This window comes from Anopheles maculipalpis, chromosome 2RL (assembly GCF_943734695.1).
Source record: "Anopheles maculipalpis chromosome 2RL, idAnoMacuDA_375_x, whole genome shotgun sequence".
In the NCBI taxonomy this organism is placed as follows: domain Eukaryota; kingdom Metazoa; phylum Arthropoda; class Insecta; order Diptera; family Culicidae; genus Anopheles; species Anopheles maculipalpis.
Window position 1 is genome coordinate 65191685 of NC_064871.1, and position 23355 is coordinate 65215039.

At 44.6% G+C, this 23355-nt stretch overlaps 2 protein-coding genes across 2 annotated transcripts in view; both read right to left on the minus strand.

The window, feature by feature from the left end:
• The window catches only part of LOC126556435 (uncharacterized), a 507197-nt gene that overhangs the window by 61842 nt on the left and 422000 nt on the right, over nt 1-23355 (minus strand). The window lies entirely within an intron of this gene.
• Nucleotides 19130-20640, minus strand: LOC126567381 (SET and MYND domain-containing protein 4-like). The gene is made up of 2 exons (XM_050223605.1): nt 19310-20640; nt 19130-19241 (listed from the first exon to the last, which is right to left on the minus strand). The coding sequence occupies exons 1-2, from the start codon at nt 20638-20640 to the stop codon at nt 19130-19132; spliced, it is 1443 nt and encodes a 480-aa protein (XP_050079562.1).

The window sequence follows — 23355 nt, forward strand, 5'->3', positions numbered from 1 at the left end:
TCGGTTGCACAGTGACCCTCACCGCAACGTGTACTGGTGGTCGCCTGAGCTAGAGCGGCTTCGTGGGAACTGCCTGGCCGCGCGAGAGCGGACAAGGCAGATCATCGACCTGGAGGAGCGTAGCGTCGCAGCTGCTGAACACCGCACGGCGAAACGGCTGCTCGAGAAGGCGATTCGTGCCAGGAAGCGGCAGGCGTTCGAGGAGCTCATCGACATCGCCAAAGAGAACGTCTTTGGTGCTGGGTATAGGGTGGTGATGTCCCGGCTACGTGGCAAACGTGTGCCGCCCGAGACTGATCGTGCCGAGCTGGAACGGATAGTTTCCGATCTGTTCCCAACCCACCCACCGGTCTCTTGGCCAGATTCTGGCGATGCGGTTCCTGCGGCGGCTTCTGCTGAGCCTACCGACGCGATTCCTGAGGTCACTCCTGGGGAGCTCCTGGCCATTGTTGCGGATGTGGCTACGCGAAAAGCCCCCGGTCTGGACGGGATTCCAAACGCTGCGGTAAAGGCGGCGATCAGAAAGTACCCGGAGGCCTTCTGCCGCTTGTATCAGGACTGTCTGTCCCGCGGGACGTTCCCGTCGCAGTGGAAAAGACAGCGCCTGGTACTGCTGCCAAAGCCTGGCAAGCCTCCGGGGGAGAGCTCTTCATACCGGCCACTGTGCATGTTAGACGCACTCGGCAAGGTGCTGGAACGGCTGATCCTGAACCGTCTTAATGCGCATCTTGAGGACCCTGACTCACCGCAGCTGTCCAGTGCGCAATACGGATTCCGACGAGGGCGCTGTACAATCAGCGCGATTCAGCGTGTTGTCGACGCGGGCAAGACGGCTATGTCGTTCAACCGCACCAACGCCCGTGACAAGCGCTGCCTGATGGTCGTGGCCCTGGACATCCGAAATGCCTTCAACACGGCCAGCTGGCAATGTATTGCCGAGGCGCTGAGAGATAAGGGAGTCCCGTCGCAGCTGATGCGGATCATCAGATCATATTTCGAAGGACGCAAGCTGCTGTTCGACACCAGCGATGGCCCCGTCGAGCGTCACATCACCGCCGGAGTTCCGCAAGGGTCCATCTTGGGTCCGACCCTCTGGAACGCGATGTACGACGGGGTACTCGGCGTTGCACTACCGCCTGGGGTTGAGATAATCGGTTATGCCGATGATCTGGTCTTGCTCGCCCGAGGCACGACACCGACAGCAGCAGCAGCTACAGCAGAGGAAGCAGTGTCAGCAGTAGACCGGTGGCTGCGAGAGCATCACTTGGAGCTGGTATATGCGAAGACGGAGATGACGGTGATATCCAGCCTGAAGCAGCCTCTGCAAGGGGTTACCATCACCGTTGGCGGTGTGGTCGTACCGTTCTCGCGCAGCCTCAAGTACTTGGGGGTACGGATACACGACCACCTGTCATGGGTGCCCCACGTCTCATCGATCGCAGAGAAGGCAACCCAGATTGCGATGGCAGCGTCACGCCTAATGCCAAACCACAGTGGCCCGAGGACTTCAAAGTCTCGTTTGTTGGCTGCAGTAGCGGATTCCACCATGCGCTACGCTGCACCTGTATGGCATGGCGCATTGGACAACCGCGAGTGCCGCGGGTTGCTGCAGCGGGTACAGCGTAGGTCTGCGATTGCCGTGGCGCGAACGTTCCGGAGGGTTCGCTGCGAGACGGCGGTAGTATTGGCCGGACTCCTACCGATCTGCAGCGCCATTCGAGAGGACACTCGAGTCCACAGCCGCCGCGGAACAGCATCCAGCAGGGATATTCGGTTGCAGGAGCGGCAGCAAACCATCGTCGAGTGGCAGTCAACGTGGGATGCAGATGCCGCCGCCGAAAGTGCCTCCAGGTACATCAAGTGGGCACATCGCATGATCCCGGATATCCGATCGTGGCAGTCGCGGAGCCATGGCGAGGTGACGTTTTACCTGTCTCAGATACTCTCCGGACACGGGTTTTTCCGGGAGTATCTTTGCAAGATGGGATTCACCTCGTCTCCGGACTGCAAATCGTGCCCTGGCGTAGTGGAAAGCACCGAGCATGCCGTATTTGAGTGTCCTCGTTTCAACAACATCCGGGGTAGGCTACTGGAGGGTGTTGCTCCAGAAACATTGGTCGACCACATGATCCATTGTCCGCAAAACTGGAGCAATGTGTGTGAGGTCGTCAAATCCATCATGCATGCGCTCCAGCGTGACTGGGACGAAGAGAGGCAGCTGATGGCCTTGCAGGATGACAACTCGTCTGCAGCCGACCGTCCAGACCCCGAGACCACCCGACGCAATCGGTACGACCGGCGGAACGAGGCCAGGCGCCTCCAAACAGTGGCAGCAAGAGAAGCACGGCGAGGTGGACGGCCTCCACCCCCACCCCCGTCACCAACAACGGCTGCCCGACGAGAGGCGATTCGAGCACGGGTCGCTCTATGGCGAGAGCGCCATAGAGACACCGTTAACATCCGGGCCCTTTTCAATCCGAATGCCTCCAGCGACGAGGAGAGCTTCGATGAAGAGGAGCTACACTCGAGGGGCCTAACCCCATCCGAGCTGGCAGCGGCCAGCGAGGAAGAGCGTTCGAGGCGCTAGGGGGTTTACGATTAGTAATGGAAACAGCGGGTTTTCATTACTAATCGAATGAAACCAATGAGAACAAAAAAAGGAAGGTCTTCTTCTTAGACAGGAGCGGGAGAAAATTCCCACAGGGGAATACAAATGTACTGCCGCTGGAAAAAACCCCTTCTGGGCAGAACTGCGTGCAGATAAAAGAAAGGTGAGTTGAACAATCTGTAAGGCCACAACGGTGGACAAAAAGTTACCGCAGAAAAGAACCCTCGCGGGAATAGTACTGCGTGTGACCAAGGAGAGGAATTTGTAAAATTCTTGGATTGAATAAATTCCGCCAAAAAAAAACCTAAAAAAAAAAAAAAAAAAGATTGTCCATCGTCAAGCGTTTGTGGCTCTGCTGCTGCATCTCTTGTTGGGTCCGAGCAAACCGTGGACATTGAAACATTACGAGGTCGACATCTTCCACGTCGTGTTCACACACCGGGCAGTTTGGCGAGCCGTCGCGGATGCCTTCCTCGACAAGATAGCTCCGGAGAAACCCATGGCCTGTAAAGAGTTGAGAGAGATAAAAATCAATTTCTCCGTGCTTACGATTTACCCAGGACATAATGTCCGGGATAAGTCTCCTCGTCTTCATCCCCGGCGATCCATGCTGCTCTGCTCCGGCTGTCAACTGTTGTTGCCAGCGTTCCATGGTCTCCTTTCTGCGACGCTTTCGTATGTCTGGTCCAGGACATCCCCTCGCTACCTTATCGTCATGGCAGCAGATATCCTCCTCTAGGAGGAGGACTAGCCGGATAGTACTTGCGACCACGCAAGCTGCATCGTAGGAAACCGTCTGGAAGGCGCTGGCTACTCGCAGGACGCAATGCGATGAATGTCTCTCTGTAGAAGTGTCCGTCCCCACGATGGAGCCGCGTAAGGGACAATGCTATTCCCAACGTTAACCAGGGCTCTCCTTCTGCTGCTTTTGGGGCCACACTTGTTCGGTCGGTTGTTTGGTCAAGGCATTGATGATACGCGACGCCTTGGTGCAAACCTTCTCCAGATGCCGGCCGTAGTGCTGCTTGCGCCAGAGCTCGACCCCGAGGTACTTGAGCGATTCCGTGGATATGATCGTGTGTCCCCCCGCCCGTCATGTAGCCGGTCTTTTGATGGCCCAGCTTCAGACTCACTCCGTCCATCCAACCCTCGATCATCTCCAGGTTCCTCGTAGTAAGGGTGTTGATTTCCTGTGGGTCCATTCCGATAAGTGTGAACACCACATCATCCGTATATCTTATTATGAGCGTAGACAACCTTAATTAACACATTCGGTACCAAGGATTATTCTGCATCGTTTCAACGTGATAATGTATCTATTTCGCATAATAGAGGTCTTTTATGGCATGTAAAAGGAAGCAATTAATCATGTCAAAATGACTCTCTACAGGTGAAAGTGACACCCAAATTTGGGTGACATGGTAACGAACTTATTTAGCAGAACTTTTAACAAACGCCATTAAGTTATCTAGTTATCTAATCTAGAGACGAAGCAAGCCATTCCGATGCGCTGACGAAACATGACAAATGAAATCATTGCATCAGTTCTGGAATTCGAATCGAATCGAATTGAATAATTGTATCACTTCTACAATGCCACCCTGAAAACTTAAGCTTAATATTTTGTCACCCCCGATCAAATCTTCCAAAAGCGAAACAGCGAATCCAGCAAAAGTGTTGCAGCACTTATCCATTGATTTTTAGGTGATTCCTTGTTAAACTGGTACGACTGTGGAAGGTTACAATGGACGGTGTTGTTACTAAGATTTGATCATAGTATCAAAGTATGATTTCTCAACAGCTACGACGTGCTCAACCCTGAGCAGACCTAGACGAAAAATATTAATATTTTGCACAGCATCGATAGAATGTTGGAGAAGCAGTGCTTTTGAGAAAACGTATTTTGACGCCAGAAGCTGCCATTCGTTGCCCCCAGCGATCGAACATTGCCCTGACCTGACGAACCTCTCTCTTAAAAACATCATCACGATGGCGGGATAGTCAACGGTGAGTGATAATAAATCTCAGTAATAGACCTATAAGCAGGTCGAGTCACAACATCAATAACAGTCCAATGGAATAATGAAGTTTATCAGTAAGAAAAGGGGAGCGAAAAATATAACTAAAAATGAAAATTGCAGGAAGAAATGCTTCAACGCAATTAGTGCAGTGAAGGTGATACATGGGACACGGTGACACGATAGAAACATTCGATTTCTGCCCTAAAAGCAGAGAAGCAAGTATGAATTTTCTTAATGGTCATTAAGAAAACATCCGCAACATGATGAGCCTCCGACTATCGGCTGCGACTCAAATATGCATACCACCGCCCATACAGACGGAACGAATGTGGAAGCGGAGAGAGATGCAAGAATCGTAAAAGTAAGCAGTGGAATCACGAGTGCTGGGTTTAGCGCTCGGACGTTGTAAATCATGTTCTGTCGGTGGATTTTTGCTCGGTTTTGCAATATTGAACATGATCAGTGCTGATCGAATCATCTCTGGTGTTTGGAAATTGTCAGAACGCGTGTCTCTGTGCCACCATGGCAAGTTTATGATCCCAGCTTTGGTGGCAGAAGAAGCATGGTAAAAGACTGCAATTGTTGAGTCTGCTTACCCTGCCGTCAGACATTTATTTCTAAAGTCATGGACACCCATGGTATCTTGGGCGTTTGAAGGAAGGGTGCAATATTTTCTCCACACTGCATCTACATTTCCCTCCAAACACATCTACCTTTTTTACTCGAGACATAAATGGCTAAGAATGAGATTTTTGGGTTAAAGAGCGATAGATTCTGTATGATGGTTGTGATTGCAATCACAAATTAACAAATAGAGATAGAAACTGGAAGAAATAGCGATTTAGCCACATTCTGTTGAAATTAAACCTTTATCATTAATCTGAGTCATCATTCAGACACTGGTTAGCCTTAATCGAAGCTTATTATATTACGACACTCGATTCAAGGAATATTATCACTTTGAATGATATTTGTCAATACGGTCGAATTTCCAACACAGCTACCGATTTCCTAGAATTCTTCGACTAATTTATTGCTGCGTGTTGTTTCATTTTTCACTAAGCACGCTTGCTTCGATGTCTGTGGTTGTGTGGCCTGTTGTAGTATTGTTCTTTTAAATTTTCTTAATTGCAACAAGAATACGTCTACAGACTTTCCTTGGTACAGGAAACCTAGAAAACAATATTCAAAGATTATTTACAGTGGACATGATCATTCGTCGACATAACCATTGCAAAGGAGCAATTTAACTAAGTAAATGAAACTAACCTTACATGAAGGCATGACACAACATGGCAGGAATGACCTTGCATGAGTGTTTTCGGTCTTAACAAACGTTTGTCAATGAAGACATTTGTGGTCAGAAGTGTAGTTAGGCGTGATTCTTTGGCTTTGGTGCTTATGATCCTATGGGAGGCTGTGACTCCAGACAAGGCGCTTGAGGGCAGGGTAACTAGCGTTGAGCTGCACATCAAGAATGATCATAAAATCCCCAGCAAGTCACAAGCCGAAGGTTAAAAATGTTTGTCGGAAAGCAAAGAAGAATCGATCTACAGTGATCATGTTCGAAACGCAAAGACGTGTAAACACTTTTGTTAGCCGGTAGGCATCTTTCCATTCATTGTTCCGTCAACTTTTACGCCTCTCGCGTCTCTCGTTGTTTTCCCATACTGATGACTGGAAGCAGAGTATTAATGACCATTTAGTTTAGCATAATTGGCACGATGGATATCACTGTCTGCAGCTTTGCATTGGGTGCAGTTTTCAAAGGTACTGATTTTCTCAAGTTTTTTTTTTCTGGAGTACATTTTCTTAGTTTCCCGTTTACACCACGGGCAAATTAAGGGCTGTCGGAGACCACTGCGAAACGGTGTGAAGACCTAGTGCAGACTCATCATATAAACCTTTTCAGTTGTGAGAAGAGCACACTTCTTCGAGTCGAAACAGACGAAAAGAGGGAAAAGAGGGAGGTAGTGCTTGTCATAAAATTGGATCCAGCTCGTCTCGCATGGAGATCCGTGTTGGTGGTCTGAAGATGCTCTTCAATCCCAGTATTGTTAAGATATACTGCAACAACAACCAGAGGCGGATTTTGCTCTTCTGTGGCCCTAAGCGGAAATGGTTTTTGGGCCCTTTCGTGGAAGACCCTGTCATTTAACGTCCTATGATGGAGGACAAAGATGAATTGAATGCCTATGGCGAAATTGATATCGGGTTCCATCACAATCAAAACCAAAAGTGTTAAGCGGGAGGTGGGAGGGGGTTTGGGAGATCTTGGATGAGCCTGAAGACATGGTGCCGATAAGAAGCATCGTTCAATGTGATAAGCGAGGGGTGAAGAGGTTAGGGGTTCCAAGGCAGCCATCGGTGCACCTTCTATCCTCAAGTATTTACAACAAACATTGCGTTTTGGGCTTCGACTCGGGGTCCCTTTCGAGGCGGGGTTCCACGTGCCCGGTCGGTTCGCTCATAGGAAGATCCGCCTCTGACAACTACTACTGATCGTCGAAAATGACAATTAACGACGGGGAATCCAGAAAGCAACAGCAAGCTAATTTAGTTGAAGTACATATAGTAAAGGGTTTCGCATCGCTTGATATTCATCGCAAATGAAAGAGAAAAACAAATATCTAAAGTAGAGTTGAGTAGCACTGAAAAGCAAAGACTTAGGAGTTTACATTTATTAATATTCCGTGACTCGTCCAGTTGTAGAGTTCTTTAGAGGTTCCTGGTAGTAAGCTAATAAAGGAAACTCTGTAGCGTCTTCTGACTTTTTCTTGCCGGGTTTGATCGACATCAAGGATACGAGAGAGTTGAACTATTAAAGTCCAAGTGATCGACAATGATGATGATTAAAAGGGGCAGTTTCCATGAATCCTTAAAAGCACAAGGCATCACGGGTGTATTTTGTCTGTACCGTTTAGATCACTTCCTGTACTATCTGACCAGCTCTGTTTTAAGATTTAGTACAAACACTGGACCAAATCAAGCAAAAGGCCCTGGGCTGTGTTCGCCCGAATTTTATAAGCATTTCTGTAACGGCCTTGATTATCATTGAGGTCATAATCATTTAATAAGTGTTCGTTTTTCAAAGTATAATCATGCAGAGTGTTGTCATTTGATGAAGAAATCTACAGTCGACACACAGGAGTTACAGTAGTATGTTCAGAGAGTCCTTTATTCAGCGAGAGTTTTAATGCGACTACTACGACGTTGATGAATAAGTGTCTGACTAAGGAGAAACTGGCAGTGCTACCAGAACCACAGAAATGGTATCGGACGATTAAAAAATCCCAACATCCCAATTCGGACTATACCATATCTGTTACTTAGTATGCATCCGGATTCCCTCTCTACAGAACTTCATTTTGATACCGTTCACACCCATCGTTAACCCATCGGTATGACACATTTCATGATAGCTCACATCTATATGTTTAGCCCTTGGATTATAGGCTTCCCTGCTAGCCATTACCATCGCGCTCCGGTTGTCACAATACAGCTCAATCACATTTTGCGTTTTAAACTGGATCATAAACCATAGCAACCAAATCGCCTCCTTAGTTGCATAAGCCATTGCAATATATTCTGCTTCGGTGCTGGAAACTGCTACAGATGTCTGTCGTTTACACGACCACGACACAGCGCCCCCTGCTAGCTTGAAGACATATCCAGAATATGATTTATAGTCGTCTCGTTCGCTGGCCCAATCTGCGTTGACGTAGCCGCTGTATTCACCCGTACGATCGTTGTAACGGCTCACGCTACTGCAATCGACTGCAAAAGCCAAATCTGGTTTGGTCCCCTGTAACAAATAAAGCAAAGCTCCGTTATGGTTATCTACCAAAGGCGTAGAGAACTATAACGTACTACCGGTGAGCATTTCAGCGGTTTCAGCATAATCGTTGATTATAACCTACTGTTGACTACAACCTTTGGCAACCAGGCGCTTTGTGTCGGATTATCCTGCCGTATTCTGCACGTTTTTTCTTGAACAAACATTTTGTTCTAATTGCTTTGCGACCCCGTGGAAGATCAACCAACTTCCAGGTCTGATTGCTCTCGAATGAAGACAACCCGTCTTACATAGCCTTCTCCCAGGATCCTGCATCATGCGCCTTCAATGCGTCTTCACGATCTTTCGGGTCCTCTGGGTTGCAATCTCTGGTAAAGTAGGACACGAAATCTTTACGAATTACCGGACGGGATGTTCACTGGGATCGTCGCAAGGTAGGTTGTTCTTCAATCTCATTATTCCCGCAATCTCATTATTCCTGTACTATCTGACCATCTTTGTTCTAAGATTTAGTACAAAGACTGGACCAAGTCAAGTTAAAGGCTCTGGGCTGTGCTCGTCCCGAATTTCAGAGGCATTTCTGTAACGGCCTTGATCATCATTGAGGTCAAAATCATTTAATAAGTGTTTGCTCGTTTTTCAAATTATATTCATAGAGATCATTTAAATGATACACAACACAACTGATTAAACATTGTTTGAAACATCATTTGTTTTTCACTGTGTGCCTTTTTATCTTTTTAAATGCCTCAGGTATAATAACCAAGTGAACTTCGAATAAACAAGGAGTCAACCTGGGGACAGTTAATCAACAGATAACAGATAACAAACACGCTTAAATACTGCAAACAAACACGCTTAAATAAAATCTTTTCGATCATTATCGGATGCTGGCTGGAGTTACCAATGAATGATTGTCGATTTTTTTGCAACTATGAGTCCCTATACATTCGTACGACTTGACACGATACGATCGATACGATCAACGGTGACATGGACAATAAGTCCTATCGGACGAGGTAAACTTTCTGCATCTGATTACCGAAAAGTATTGCTTACTGACACAGGGTTGTGGATGAGAAATGTAAGTTTTAAAACACACAAACAATCATCAACCACTGCCTCGAAACACAAGGAAGAAAATGTAAGGAGACCCAAAAGTGAGCACTGCTCGAAGGGTAACGTGAATTGGAAAATCAATTAGAGGCTTGGAATATTGATAACGCTAACGATAACGCATCATGTTTGTCAGCAATTGAAATCACATTCCATTGTACAAGGGCTGACAATAAAGTAAGATCTCCAATTTTTTTTTTTGGTAGAAAATGACATTTATTTACAAAAAGCGATACACCGTTGGAAAGACCAAGGTCTTGGCTACTTTTCTACATAATCGCCATTTTTTTCCAACACCTTGCGCATCCGCACGATGAACTTGTCTATGCCGGCAGAATACCACTCTCCGACCTCTTTCTGAACCTCCGCGTCACTTTCAAACTTCTTCCCTCCGAGATGTTTTTTCAGGGCGGGGAACATATGGTAGTCACTTGGGGCCACGTCGGGACTATAGGGAGGGTGATCGATGAAGTGACTGTGATCTGATGATCGATGATGATGTGTGTCGACTGTGTGCGGGCGCGCGTTGTAGTGGTGAAATTTCACTCCTTTGCTCAGCAATCCCGGGCGTTTGTTTTTTATGGCACGACGAAGCTTTTCCAGGGTCTCACAGTACCTTGCTGCATTGATAGTGGTTCCCCTTGGCATGAAATCCACCAACAATACCCCGTGGCGATCCCAAAACACCGTAGCCATCACCTTGCCGGCTGACAGTGTCGCCTTAAACTTTTTGGGTTTCGAAGAATCGCTATGGCGCCATTGTTTGGACGACTCCTTTGTTTCGGGTGTGTAGTGATGAGCCCACGTTTCATCCCCCGTAACAAACCCTTCCAAAAAATCATCGCCTTCCTCTTCAAAACGGGCCTCAACTTTGGTCGCACATTCCACGCGCCGCTTGAAGTGGTCTTCGGTCAGCTGTTTCGGCACCCATCGGGCAGAAACTTTGTGATACTGCAAGTTGTTCACAAGGATATGACGGATTGTTTCGCTGCCACACACTCTTCCAAGCTTCTCTTCCAAGTCCCTAATTGTCGCACGGCGGTTTTTGAGCATTTCTGCCTCCACTGCTTGAACAATCGCATCCGAGACCAAAGGTCGGCCACTTCTCTCCTCGTCGTGAACATTAGTGCGCCCGGAATTGAACTCGCGGCTCCACTTACGCACGTTTTTTATGTCCATACACTTTTCCCCGTAAACTTCAACTAGTTGACGATGGATTTCAATAGGTGTCACCTTTTTCGCACTCAAAAAATGTATTACAGAACGCAATTCGCACTTGGACGCTGACGCGAGGGGTACCTCCATCGTTGACGACTGCTCAGCCAAGACTGAGCGGTCGGGGAAGCCTCACCCTGCAGCAAAGTGGTAGTGGGACCACTACCTTGGTGGAACCAAGGAACACGGCGGTGTTGCCAGATTTCGCCTAGCGCGTGATCCGGCGAAGTTGCAGCGTTGGAGACCTTACTTTATTGTCAGCCCTCGTAGAATATATTAATTGGATCGTTTGGATAAACTGGTGAATTTGGCACATTTTGAAAACTGCTGATAAATTACGTTATTTTTTTAAGAGAAAGGAATGTAAAGAAAACTTTATCGAGTATAGTTTTTCACATCGATCATCCACAAAATACTAACAGGTTCCTCATAACAGTTCGTCGACTGCATTGACCATAACTACTTCATATCAACGAATACTATCAGATGTTAGATATCATTTCTTAAAATCTGTCTTTTAATTAATAATTTAGATGTTTAGATGTGAGGCATTTAAATAAGGAAAAGGGCTTCAAACATACTATTATTATTAATAAATTTTAGTGGAAATGAAATGTTGATGAAATAGTGTCTACGCATTGTTTTCAGAAGTAAGAGCGGTTTCAAATGTGTATTATGTGTATAATGCTCGATAAAAAACGGCATATCATGGAACATGGACTGGATCAGCATTATTTAAAGTTGAAGGGTAAATGATGTATGGCTTCTTAATCTTAAACTGCTTACCATGAGATACATAATGCTATCAAAACTAAGTTATCATTAGACTTAAAACTGTTTTTAAAAACAAACTTTTGCAGTTTAAGGTGGGCTGGGGTAGGAAAAAGGGTTTACCATGATCCCATGGATGGATGTGATGCCAGATGAAGTGCTCATAGGACGAGACGAGAAGCTCACGCACATGTGAGACTTGTCGGAAAGCAAAGAAGCATGTGATCTACACTTTTCTCTGTGATGCACAAAGCTAAGTCAAAGCTTCTGTCTGGGCGCAAGTCAATCGACCGCCGATATGATTTACATCGTTCAAGTGATCATTTTATGATCTTTTCGTCTCTCTCCGTTCCTATATTCATTCCGTGGAAACGGGCGGTGGGATAAGTGTTTGAGTAAAAGCCGACAATCGGAGTCTCAATGGAGGATATTGAAATTAGCATTTTGCAATTAAAGGTTGACCTTGTCTGACTGCACATTTTTTGCAAGCTTGCATTCCTTTGTCTGGGGTCTTTTCGTTTTTCAGTTCAACGATTGTACTGAAGAAGGGAAATTATTGCTGAGCACGTTGGAGAAGAAATGCGTTCGAGGTGGCGGATTCAGCACCTCGGAGGCTTCAAGCGGAGTGGAAGTTGAGTGACCGCATCACATTGAAACTGACACAGCACGTTTAAATGATCGCACTTTAGCTAGTGTGAATAAAAGCCACGAGCGACAGAAACTAATGTTAGATTGTATAATTTTTTTACCTTAAACAAGTAAAACAAAGAACATTAAACTCGTTAGTTCATGTTATACAATCCCTAAGAATTGTAGTATTTTTCTTGAAATAAATTTGTTTGTTAAACAAATTGTTTGGTTTGAATGTTTTGTTCTTCTGCTATCTTCTTTACACGGCAGTAGCGGGGTTCAAATCCCATCTGCACCGTTCCTTCGCAGTAAGGAACGGAAAGCTGCTATGGTGATCTTTCATCTAAGATTGTAAAGTATTAATTTATCTGCTACCTGTGTCGTTCGTTTCATACATTTATGTAAGAAGGAGAAGAGGACGAAAGCGGGAGAGAAAACAGAAAGCGGGAGAGGAGAGAAAAAGAAACGGGGAGGCGAATATATATTAAGAGAGAATTGAAAAGTGTGACCAGTAGCAATTTGAACGCGAATAAAGAAGCAACCAAATTTCTTACTCTTACATTTGGGGGCTCGTCCGGGATTATGTTCCGATCATCACTTTTAAGAAGTGAGTGATATTATAATGCTGAGTGCAACATTGTAATATCTGCGTACGATTCTATTATAGCTGAGTGCAATAATATAATAGTTGAGTGCGAAACTATTCGCTGTGTGCGAAACCATACGCTGAGTGCGAAACTTTTCGCTGTGTGCGAAACCATACGCTGAGTGCAAAACTATCCGCTGAGTGCGAAACTATACGCTGTGCGCGAGTATAAAACGTGTGCGTGCGAGTGAAAATATTATGGCAGAAGAACGTATTATGACCATGGTAGAGGAGTTTACCCGTGCCGGTTTAGTGAAACGGTGTGCGGCTGAAGGACTATCAGCAACGGGTACGAAAGAGGACATGGCGCGTCTTCTGGTGGAAAATGAGCTTAAGCAGTCCCAGATCGATCAGTCTACGGCTACTCCTTTTCTGGACGCGCTGCATGGGGAATCCGAATTTGGAGTGGAACCGCTTCCCAAATTTGATGCAGCAGTCTCGTTTCCATACTCTTTTAGAGACGTGGAGGAAGGTATTGAAGCGTACAGCGCAGATGGCTCAAGGGACTTAAACGCATGGTTTGCGGATTTTGAGGAAATTGCGAGCTTAGCGCGCTGGTCCGATGGGCACAAATTCATTATGTGCCGGAAGAAATTGACCGGTGTGGCCAAGAGTTTTCTCGCAACTTTGCGCGGTGTGGTGACTTATGCCGCGCTGAAGAGAGGCTTGCAGGACGAATTCGCGACTGTGGTGAGAGCTAGCGACGTGTTTCGACAATTGGCTTCGCGGAAAAAGAGAAAGGAGGAGTCGGCTCTTGAATTCATTTACTCTATGCAAAAACTTGCTCAGTCCATCGATATCGAGGAAGATAGCCTATGTGAATTCATCGTAGACGGTTTTTCAACCGATGAAACAACAAGAGCAATTCTGTATGAAGCCACTACAATAGCTCAGCTTAAACGAAAAATCGCGTTGCGAGAACGGGCGGATGCAAAAGCTGAAATCGATAAGAAAAAACGTTCCGGACTTGCACAAACATCGAAGCCGCAAGCAGAGGTCCCGAATACGCGGAAAACAAAATGTTATCTTTGTGGTCAACCAGGGCATGTGGCTACCGGTTGTACAGAGAAAACAAATGGTATAAAATGCTTCGGTTGTTTTGCGCTCGGACAAAAAGCCAGTGAGTGTTTGACAGTGGCAGCGCATATAATATAATTTCCAATGAAGCATTCCAGCGAATCGGTGCTCCACGACTAGAAAACACGGCTATGACGTTCAACGGGTTCGGCGGCACACAAACAAAAGCCATGGGCCGATTTTCAAAAGATGTGTGTGTGTGAATGCAGAAATTTACCCTAGCGTAGCGTTTTTCGTCGTGCCAGACGGAACCATGGTTTATGACGCTTTACTAGGAAGAGAATCGCTGCAGTTTTTTGATGTCGAAGTGACAAAAGATGGTGTAAAGACAGTTCGACGAGTTGCTGAGAAAGAAAGTGTGCCAGAGAGCAGTGTGTTGTTAGCTGAAGAGTTCCCGCCTGCCACCGATCCTGAAAATATGGTGCCGAGTTTGTTCGAAGACCAAGTGAAGCGAATGATCGAGAAGTGTAAGGCATCCGAAGAAAAACAACAAAGCGAATCGCCGATAGCAATGAAGATTACCACTAACGAGGGAGCAGTACCTTTTCGACAATCTCCGAGACGTTTGTCTGCAGCCGAGAGCGGTATAGTGGAGCAACAAATCGAAAAGTGGTTGGAGCAAGGAGTTATCCAGAAATCAACATCCGAGTTCGCGAGCAGAGTGGTGATCGTGAAGAAAAAGAACGACAGTTATCGCTTGTGCGTCGATTATCGGAAGCTTAATACAATGGTTTTGAAAGACGGCTTTCCGATCCCAGTTATAGAAGAAGTGTTAGAAAAATTACAGCGAGCTAAGTTCTTTACGGTAATGGATTTAAAAAATGGATTTTTCCATGTACCAATAGATGAGAATAGTAGGAAGTATACTGCGTTTGCTACAAAAACCGGGCTATATGAGTTTAAGAAAGCACCATTTGGTTTTTGTAATTCGCCAGCGGTTTTTATACGTTTTATAAATCACGTGTTTCAATCTTTAATTAACGAAAACGTATTGGATCTTTACATGGACGATATTGTAATCCATGGGGTTACTCCGGAAGAATGTTTATCAAAAATGGAATTGGTTTGTGATAAAATTTCAGAATACAGTTTAAAAGTAAACTGGGAGAAATGTGAATTTTTGCAACAGTCGATTGTATTTTTAGGACATCGCGTCGAAAATGGTACGATATCACCAGGTGAGGAAAAAATAAGAGTAGTGAAGAATTTCAGCGTACCGAACAACGTAAAAGCTATACAAGCATTTTTAGGTTTAACAGGGTTCTTTCGAAAATTCATTAAAAATTATGCTATTATTGCTAGGCCATTGACAGATCTATTAAAGAAAGATGTGTGTTTTCGAATGGGATCAACGGAATTTGATGCTTTCCATAAGTTAAAACAAATGCTAATAAAAGAACCGATTCTTAGATTATATGATCGTGAGGCAGAAACGCAAGTGCATACGGATGCATCTAAATATGGTTTTGGTGCAGTGTTGCTACAGAAATTTGAAGAGAAATTCTACCCAATCATGTTCTGGAGTAAAAAAACTACCCAAGGAGAAAGTAATCAGCATAGTTACATCTTGGAAGCTAAAGCTATTTTTCTTGCTGTGAAAAAATGGCGTCACTATCTGTTGGGAATAAGGTTTAAAATAATTACTGATTGCATGGCTTTCAAACAAACAATCAAAAAAGAAGATATGCCTAGAGAAGTTACACAATGGGTAATATTTCTGCAGGATTTTGATTATGACGTGGAACATAGATCAGGTGAAAAATTGCGTCATGTAGATTGTTTGAGTAGATACCCAGAGCAAAATGTGATGATAGTTTCCGAGGTTACGGCTCGCATAAAAAATCAGCAGTTGAATGATGAGATGCTTAAAGCCATTATAGAAGTATTAAAAGAAAAACCATACGGTTCCTATAAGATGAAAGGTAATATACTTTACAATACGGTTGAAGGAAACGATTTGTTGGTTATTCCTAAGAGTATGGAAAAACAGATTATACTTGATGCGCATAATGTGGGTCATTTCGCTAGTGCAAAGACCATGCACAGTATAAGCCAACAATATTTTATACCACACTTAGAGCAAAAGGTCAAACGAATTATCAACAGTTGCGTGAAATGCATTATGCATAATAAAAAGCTAGGTAAAAAAGAGGGGCTCTTGAATTCCATTGACAAAGGATGTGTTCCTTTGCAAACCATCCACTTGGATCATATTGGACCGATGGATGCTACGGCTAAACAATACAAGGATATATTAACGGTTATTGATGGCTTTTCAAAATTCGTTTGGCTATATCCTACCAAATCTACAGGTGCGGAAGAAGTTATATTAAAACTACAAAGTTGGTCTGAAATGTTTGGAGATCCTCAGAGGATTGTAACTGATCGTGGTACCGCTTTTACTTCGAATTAATTTGCAGATTATGTGAAAAATAGGCAAATCGAACATGTTGTAAACACTACCGGTGTTCCACGAGGAAACGGGCAAGCCGAAAGGGTTAACAGAGCAGTGTTGTCCACCTTAGCGAAACTGAGTTCCGAAGAACCATCTCGTTGGTATAAATCGATAGGATTAGTTCAACGCGCGCTAAACTCTCATTGGCATGCTACTATCAAGCGAACTCCATTTAATGCCATGTTTGGTGTTACAATGCGTAATTGCGATATTGATCATGAAATTATGGTCGTATGCGACGACAAATGAAGATTTGGAATTAACTGACGAAGAATTAGAATGAACTAATAATCTTCCCTTGAGGGCAAGGGAGAGTCAGGAAAGGCCGAGTGTAAGAAGGAGAAGAGGACGAAAGCGGGAGAGAAAACAGAAAGCGGGAGACGAGAGAAAAAGAAACGGGGAGGCGAATATATATTAAGAGAGAATTGAAAAGTGTGACCAGTAGCAATTTGAACGCGAATAAAGAAGCAACCAAATTTCTTACTCTTACATTTATTCCACACATCAAATCACATAAATTAGGAAGACAAAGGACAAAGAAGTATGAGATTCAACCGAATGCGAGCAAACGGAATGACAATAATACAAATTTTAATATCCCTTATGAAAATTAAGCATATACTTATGGTCATCAAGAAAACATCGACAGCATGATGAGACTCTGACTGTCGGCTTCTGCTCAAATACGTATTCTGCCAACCATACACACAGAACGAATGTGGAAATGCAGCGAGACGCAAACTCATAAACGTCGAGCAGAACGATGTGTTGGGCTCGGCACTCGGACGTTGTAAATCATATTGTCGGCCGCTGGATTTGCACTCAACTCAATTCAATGTTCGCGTATTGAAAATGATCACTGCAGATCAATTCCTCTTTACTTTCCCGAAGCAAAGACACGCGTATCTCTGAGCGGGCTTTGAAGATTTTACGACAACTTTGGTATGCAGACGGATCTGCCAAGGTTCAAGGAGTCTAAACTACTCTGCCCTCAAGCGCTTGGTCTGGGGTCACAGCCACCCATTGGAATATAAGTACTGATGTCCGAATCATGCATAACGAAATTAAAATTGCATTCATCCGTCTTTTCCACATTTTATTTTCGTCTATCAATGGAAAATAAATAAATTTGTGCAACAAAACGATAAGGTGAAACAACTTAGCCATAGAATTTACCATGCTTTTTGACATGAATATTTATATTTTCACTGAAAAACTTGAGTAACGACTGATTGCCGCGTAGACAGTGCCATCACTTTGGCATTTGTGTCTGAGTAGAACATAATGTTTTTTTAAAATTAACTTCTTAACATTATACAACTGAGATTCGAGGTTATCGTTCGTTGATTTTGTCTTGAGCTATTGCATTCGCAGCTTTAAAAACTCCTTATCCCGATGTTTTGTTTATCACCTTAGCCAATAGAAATGTCCTTTTTTAGCGAAAAAGGCATGTATAGGGCTCAAACACAAGTGTTAAATGGTATCAATTAACAAATAATTCACATTTTAAGATAATGAAAGTAATTTTACAGCAGCCTTGAATCGGAATTAATTTGTATAAATACTTTACCTTAGAGCAGTTATGTTCAAATGAAGTTTACTTCTTTCTTTCTCTTACTGTGAATTCTTATTGGTTCACAGCGTTTGATGAATAGATGGGCATTGGTTTATTGCTAAACGCTGAATTACCTCAACAATCCTTTATTTGTAGAAATTTCGAATCGTTTGATTCTCTCCTATGTTTGAATTCAGTAATTCCAATTTATCTGACTGATGCGTAATCATGCTCATTCCTATTACGTTTCAAATATTGAGCAGAATAATATACATATTTGTAGGTCACAAAGAGTGATTCTTTCATCCACATATTACAAATTTAGAGTCACCTGTCGTTTTGTCAATTTTGTAGAGGAAATTGGAGTCTTTTCTCTCTATTTCCTACTTTAAGCAATTGAATGTTTGATTTGAAACAAAGAAAATGATGTGGAAAGCATTCTGAAAAATAATTGAAGTATTACGCGAAAATGTGTTGTGCAGCAATAGGCAGTAGACGTAACAGTTATTGCCAAAACACTCTTACTGTGGCACATTAATCTATCTCATATCATAAGAAATGCATGATTGTATAAATGTTAATGGAAGTGATGCAGATTATTGATAAAGATGATGTTGATGACACACCTCTCACACCTTCTTTACCAATTTTTATAATTTATAAATATTTATAATTAAAAAAATGTAGAACTAATTGTACCAAGTCGTCGTTTGAAAATCTATTAAGCTAATAGGCTCTAAGCCTGGCCATGTTGACTCTCGATACTAATTCAATGTAATCACATTCTTATTTTTTACTACTTTCATGATGAGGAAAATTTATCAATTGGGAAAAATTCAATTCCTTCATCATTGTAGTTGATAGTCCACAAAACGTTTAAGCTACAAACACTCTTGTTCTAACGAAACACGGACTCCATTTTCTAAGCTCAGCCTCGATCCCTTAACGAGAGCCATGCTACTTCCGTCTCATATATAGTTGGTACTCTTGAGATGTTTGTAACGAATGAAGGATAATGATGGGCTTAATTTAATTAAACGATCACCTCCCACGGCGTGATCTAATTTCCGATCACAGTTAAAAGTAGTACGCCTTTGACTTGTTTCGTTCCTGCAGTCTCTTGAGTTGTGTTTTCAGTGAGTCAATCAGTGAATGATAGAGCTGTATCTTACCACAGTGGACAACGTCGTTTTAGAAGTTTTTAATATTTGTGAAACTACTCTCCGACGACCAAGAACTTCAAAACACTCCCTTGTATTCCGACACAAATGATAGTTGACTTAGCACACGTTTGCTTGCACACTGATGACAGTAGCATTCAAAGACATATCTGCTATCCAAGGGATTAATGCTGTGGAGAATATAGATAGACTTATAGCAATACCTATCCACAAGCCGGAAGTTATCAGCCCAACTTACCGATAGTCGATGTACATCTGCGAGCCTTTTGGAATGTAAGTATTAGTTACAAATACAATTTCACCGTCCCGCGACAGATGATATTCTACGTTTGCGTTGCATGAGTGGTTGAACATGCTGCCTGTCGTGAGCAGAACTAGTGCGTATGGCTCCGATGTCGAATTGTACTCTTCTTTTGAATTGTCTTCCTTGGAGCAATGCAGAACCAAAGCGTTGACACGAAGGATGTGCAAATGGCGTACAGTTAGCTCGGCTAGAATTTCTTCAAAGCTGGTCGGTAGCTTATGTTCACGCACGAACATCTTAGCCAGTGAGACTGCTCTCAGTCCGTCATAGGTCAGGGTTTGTTTGGACAAATGACGCCGGTTGGTAGCCAATCTGTAGATCTTCCGATAATTTGCCTTCGCATCAGGTGCACTGTAATCATGTGCTCTGACGTCGTCAGATAGTCCTCGAATGTACGCAACGAGTGCATCCGACGTTATGGGAAACATTTTATAGACACGGATTGTAAGGCGCAGAGCGAGAAACTCAATGGGCGTACACTGTCCAATTAGGATTGGCATTATGGCACACTCCATTGAATGATATTCCTCGCAGGCACGTGTACGGCAGGTCACAGAACAGAACATTGCCAACGAGCAGGATTGGCACGGAATGAGAACGAATGGTGCGTAGTTCAGACAATGGTGACATCGCACCCAAAAGTCATTCATGAGCACACTCGCGTATGGCATCTCGCGTAGAGCCGTACTTCCTGTTGGCAGGCTGCGGCGAGCATATAGATAACGGCCATGCTGAATTGATTCTTTGCACTCCACTTGGCTTAAGTGATTCTCAAATATTTGGCTTTTATATGAGGACGGATAAAAATCTTCATTTTTTCGCACAAGTGCTCTATAGAACAAATATTGTGCGGAGGCATCGGTTGCGAAATGGGTCGTATTGACTTCTTTTGCATGTAAAATGTTATACAGGCAGCAGAAGTCTTCCTCGCTGGCGTATGCGATTCGAGCTCGCTTCAGGTATCCTTCCGTGAGTTGCTTAGAACCGGGTGTGCTGTAGGCGATCAATAGGTTCAGCTGCACAAGTAGATACATTTTCAGTTTGGTGGTGTTTGGCCAACTCGAAGAATAGTGAGTAATGTAGTACTCGCAGTAATTGTAGAACCACAATGCATGGATGTTATTCTTAACGTTACTATAAAACGTGATGGTTGGCGAGCAAGATTCATTCAATTTCATTCGCTGCTCAAGTATGAACGCCACCAGCTTCTTATCGTTACGACAACTTCTGGATGCTACGAGCTCGGGTGGGCCTTCGGGTTCCATTTTCGATAGATCTCGATGCGTAATTCGTACCCAAACACACTTTCACACACAAAAATAAGCACTTTGAAAGCACACTTTCCCACTGACGAATGGCAAACGCGGCAAGTGATCGCGAAATAACTCACGGAATTGATGGATGCAACGCCCGACACCAAGAAACACATGTGCAGCACAAGAAAGTTGAGCACGGAATAATGCGGTTTCCAGCTTCACGGGAATTGCATTCTTCCTGCCGAACTGCATGCTTGCATTCGCCATGATCAACGAGACGAGAAAGAAAGAGAGAGAAAGAGATAGCTGCTAGAGATGATCGGCGAGATTGGAGCTGTCTTAGGAAGGTAAGAGAAACCCTTTAGGTCGGGTTCTATCGGACTCTCTCTGACAAACAGCATGTATGTTGCGTGAGCTTTCCAGCAAAAAAGCAGAGAATATGCAACGATCGATCTTGCTACCCTTTTCTCTTTCTACAGTTCTCTGCATGACGTCAGCACAGCTTGCGCTGCATTGCTTGCAGTAACAATATGAGCAGCTCTTAACTCACGCAGCAAAAAAGGTCGCTCTCGAGCGCTAACCTGAAGTCTCTCATGACTGACGAAGAGGTGTGATGTACTCGATGTATCAACTGGGCGTCTCCATCAATTCTCCATTGGTTGGGTTGATCAATTACTGACTAAAAAATAACCTTTTTCAATGTTATAGGTGTCAAAACGAGGGCTATTTTATAACATGTAGCACTCCCAGGAATTCATAAGATAAAAAAGGATTTAGAAATTAGTATTGATTGACCGTGAAGTCACATTCAATCAGAAAACAAAATGTGCAGCAGTTAATGCGATCTTCAGAATCAGAGCTGTCCACTATTCACTCAAATCTAAGAGATTATCAACTGATTCCGGTTATTGAGGATTTACATTATAAATGTGTTCTGTTAGCAGATTACGAATATGTCAGTTCTGTTGTTAGTGTATGTGGCAATACCGCGCTGACATGGGGATGGATCCGATTTCTCTTGCAGAACATCATAGGCTCTCCATACTCTACTCCGACTCAATGCGAACGCGCTTGGGGAAGCGCTGCCATCATACACCATCAAGGCGATGTTCCGTGCTGACCAATGGTGTATGGGGGAGCAAGCCATCAGCAGCACAGCCGAACGAACGGCGAGCACTATCCGAGAAGAAAGCAGTGCGTGCTCGCATGCTCCTACGCGAGACCCGGCAGAATGAGGAACACTACAGACGACTGAGGAGGCAGCAGACCCGGATCATCCAGGACAAGAAGCGGAGATTCAAAGAGTCGGACGAGCAACTGATGCAGCAGCTGTCCCAGTCGGGGGAAACTCGCAAGTTCTATAGGATGAATGAAAGTACGAATGAAGCACGATTTTCTTTTACTCCCATCATTGAAGTGCTACTTCGACAGACACCTTAACGCAGCAGATGCAGGAGGATCGAATAAGCATCTTGCATCGAACTAGGCTCAGCAAGCAGAGGAGTGCAGAACTACGACAGCCAGCTTGACGATGACGAGGTGCCTCCGATAGTGCCATCAAACAGCTGAAATGCAACAAATCAGCTGGCAGCGATGGGCTGGTGGCCGAACTGTTCCAGATGGATCCGGAGAGGATTTCCGCCATCATGCATCGGTTGTTTGTTAGGATGTGGGATCAGGAAGCTCTAACGGACGAATGTAAACTGTGTGTCATACACCCGGTGTACAAAAAGGGCGACAGGACAGTGCTAATGCAGTTCTGAATGCTGCCTATAAGATCCTGTCCCAAATACTCTTCTGCAGACTTGCGACCCTTGTGACAGATTTCATCGGAAGCTACCAAGCTAGATTTGTTGGACGCAAATCGACAACCGACCAAATCTTTACTCTACGGCAGATCCTACAAAAATGCCGGGAGCACCAGACCCCTACGCACCACCTGTTCATTGTCATCAAGCCTACGATACCATAGATCGAACCGAACTATGGAACTCCATGCAGCAGTACGGATTCCCTGGGAAGCTCGTACGGCTCCTAAAGGCCACTATGGACGGGGTGCAGTGCAACGTGAGAGTTTCGAGCATGCTGTCGGAATCGTTCGAATCTAACCGGGGTCAGAGGCAAGGAGACGAACTCTCCTGTTTGTTGTTCAACATCGCTCTGGAAGGTGGCGAAGACAGAATACCTGCTTGCCGGAGGCACTGACTGTGATAGAGATCGACTCGGAAGCAGAGTATCAGTTGACGGCGACGATCTCGAGGTGGTAGAGGAATTCTGTTACCTTGGTACAATCGTAATTTCGGACAACAACGTAAGCAGCGAATTCCGTAGGCACGTTGTTCAGGGGAATCGTTCTTAACACGGACTCCACAAACTGCGAACCAGAAGACTCCAACAACACACGAAATGTACGAGGACGACAATGTACTCGCCATTTTCGAGTGGCGGGTGCTAAGGACTATCTTTGGCAGTGTGTGCGAGCAGGGCGTGTGGCGTAAGAGAATGAACCACGAGCTAGCTGAGCTGTTTGGCGGTGCTGATATCCTGACGGTAGTCAAAGCCGGAAGTATACGTTGGCTGGGCCACGTGATGAGGATGCCGGACTCATGTCCCACCAAGAAGGTGCTCGTCAGCGACCCGTTCGGCACGAGGCCTAGAGGAACACAGCGAGTTCGTTGGCTGTGCTCGTTGACGTGCTCAACCCAGAGCAGGCCAAGAAGAATA

Bases quoted from the DNA above. Each gene is read 5' to 3' on its own strand.
- LOC126567381 (XM_050223605.1), bottom strand. From the start codon at position 20,640: ATGGAACCCGAAGGCCCACCCGAGCTCGTAGCATCCAGAAGTTGTCGT. The intron at 19,242-19,309 runs GTAAGTTGGGCT...TATTCTCCACAG, and splicing joins CAGATGTACATCGACTATCG to CATTAATCCCTTGGATAGCA.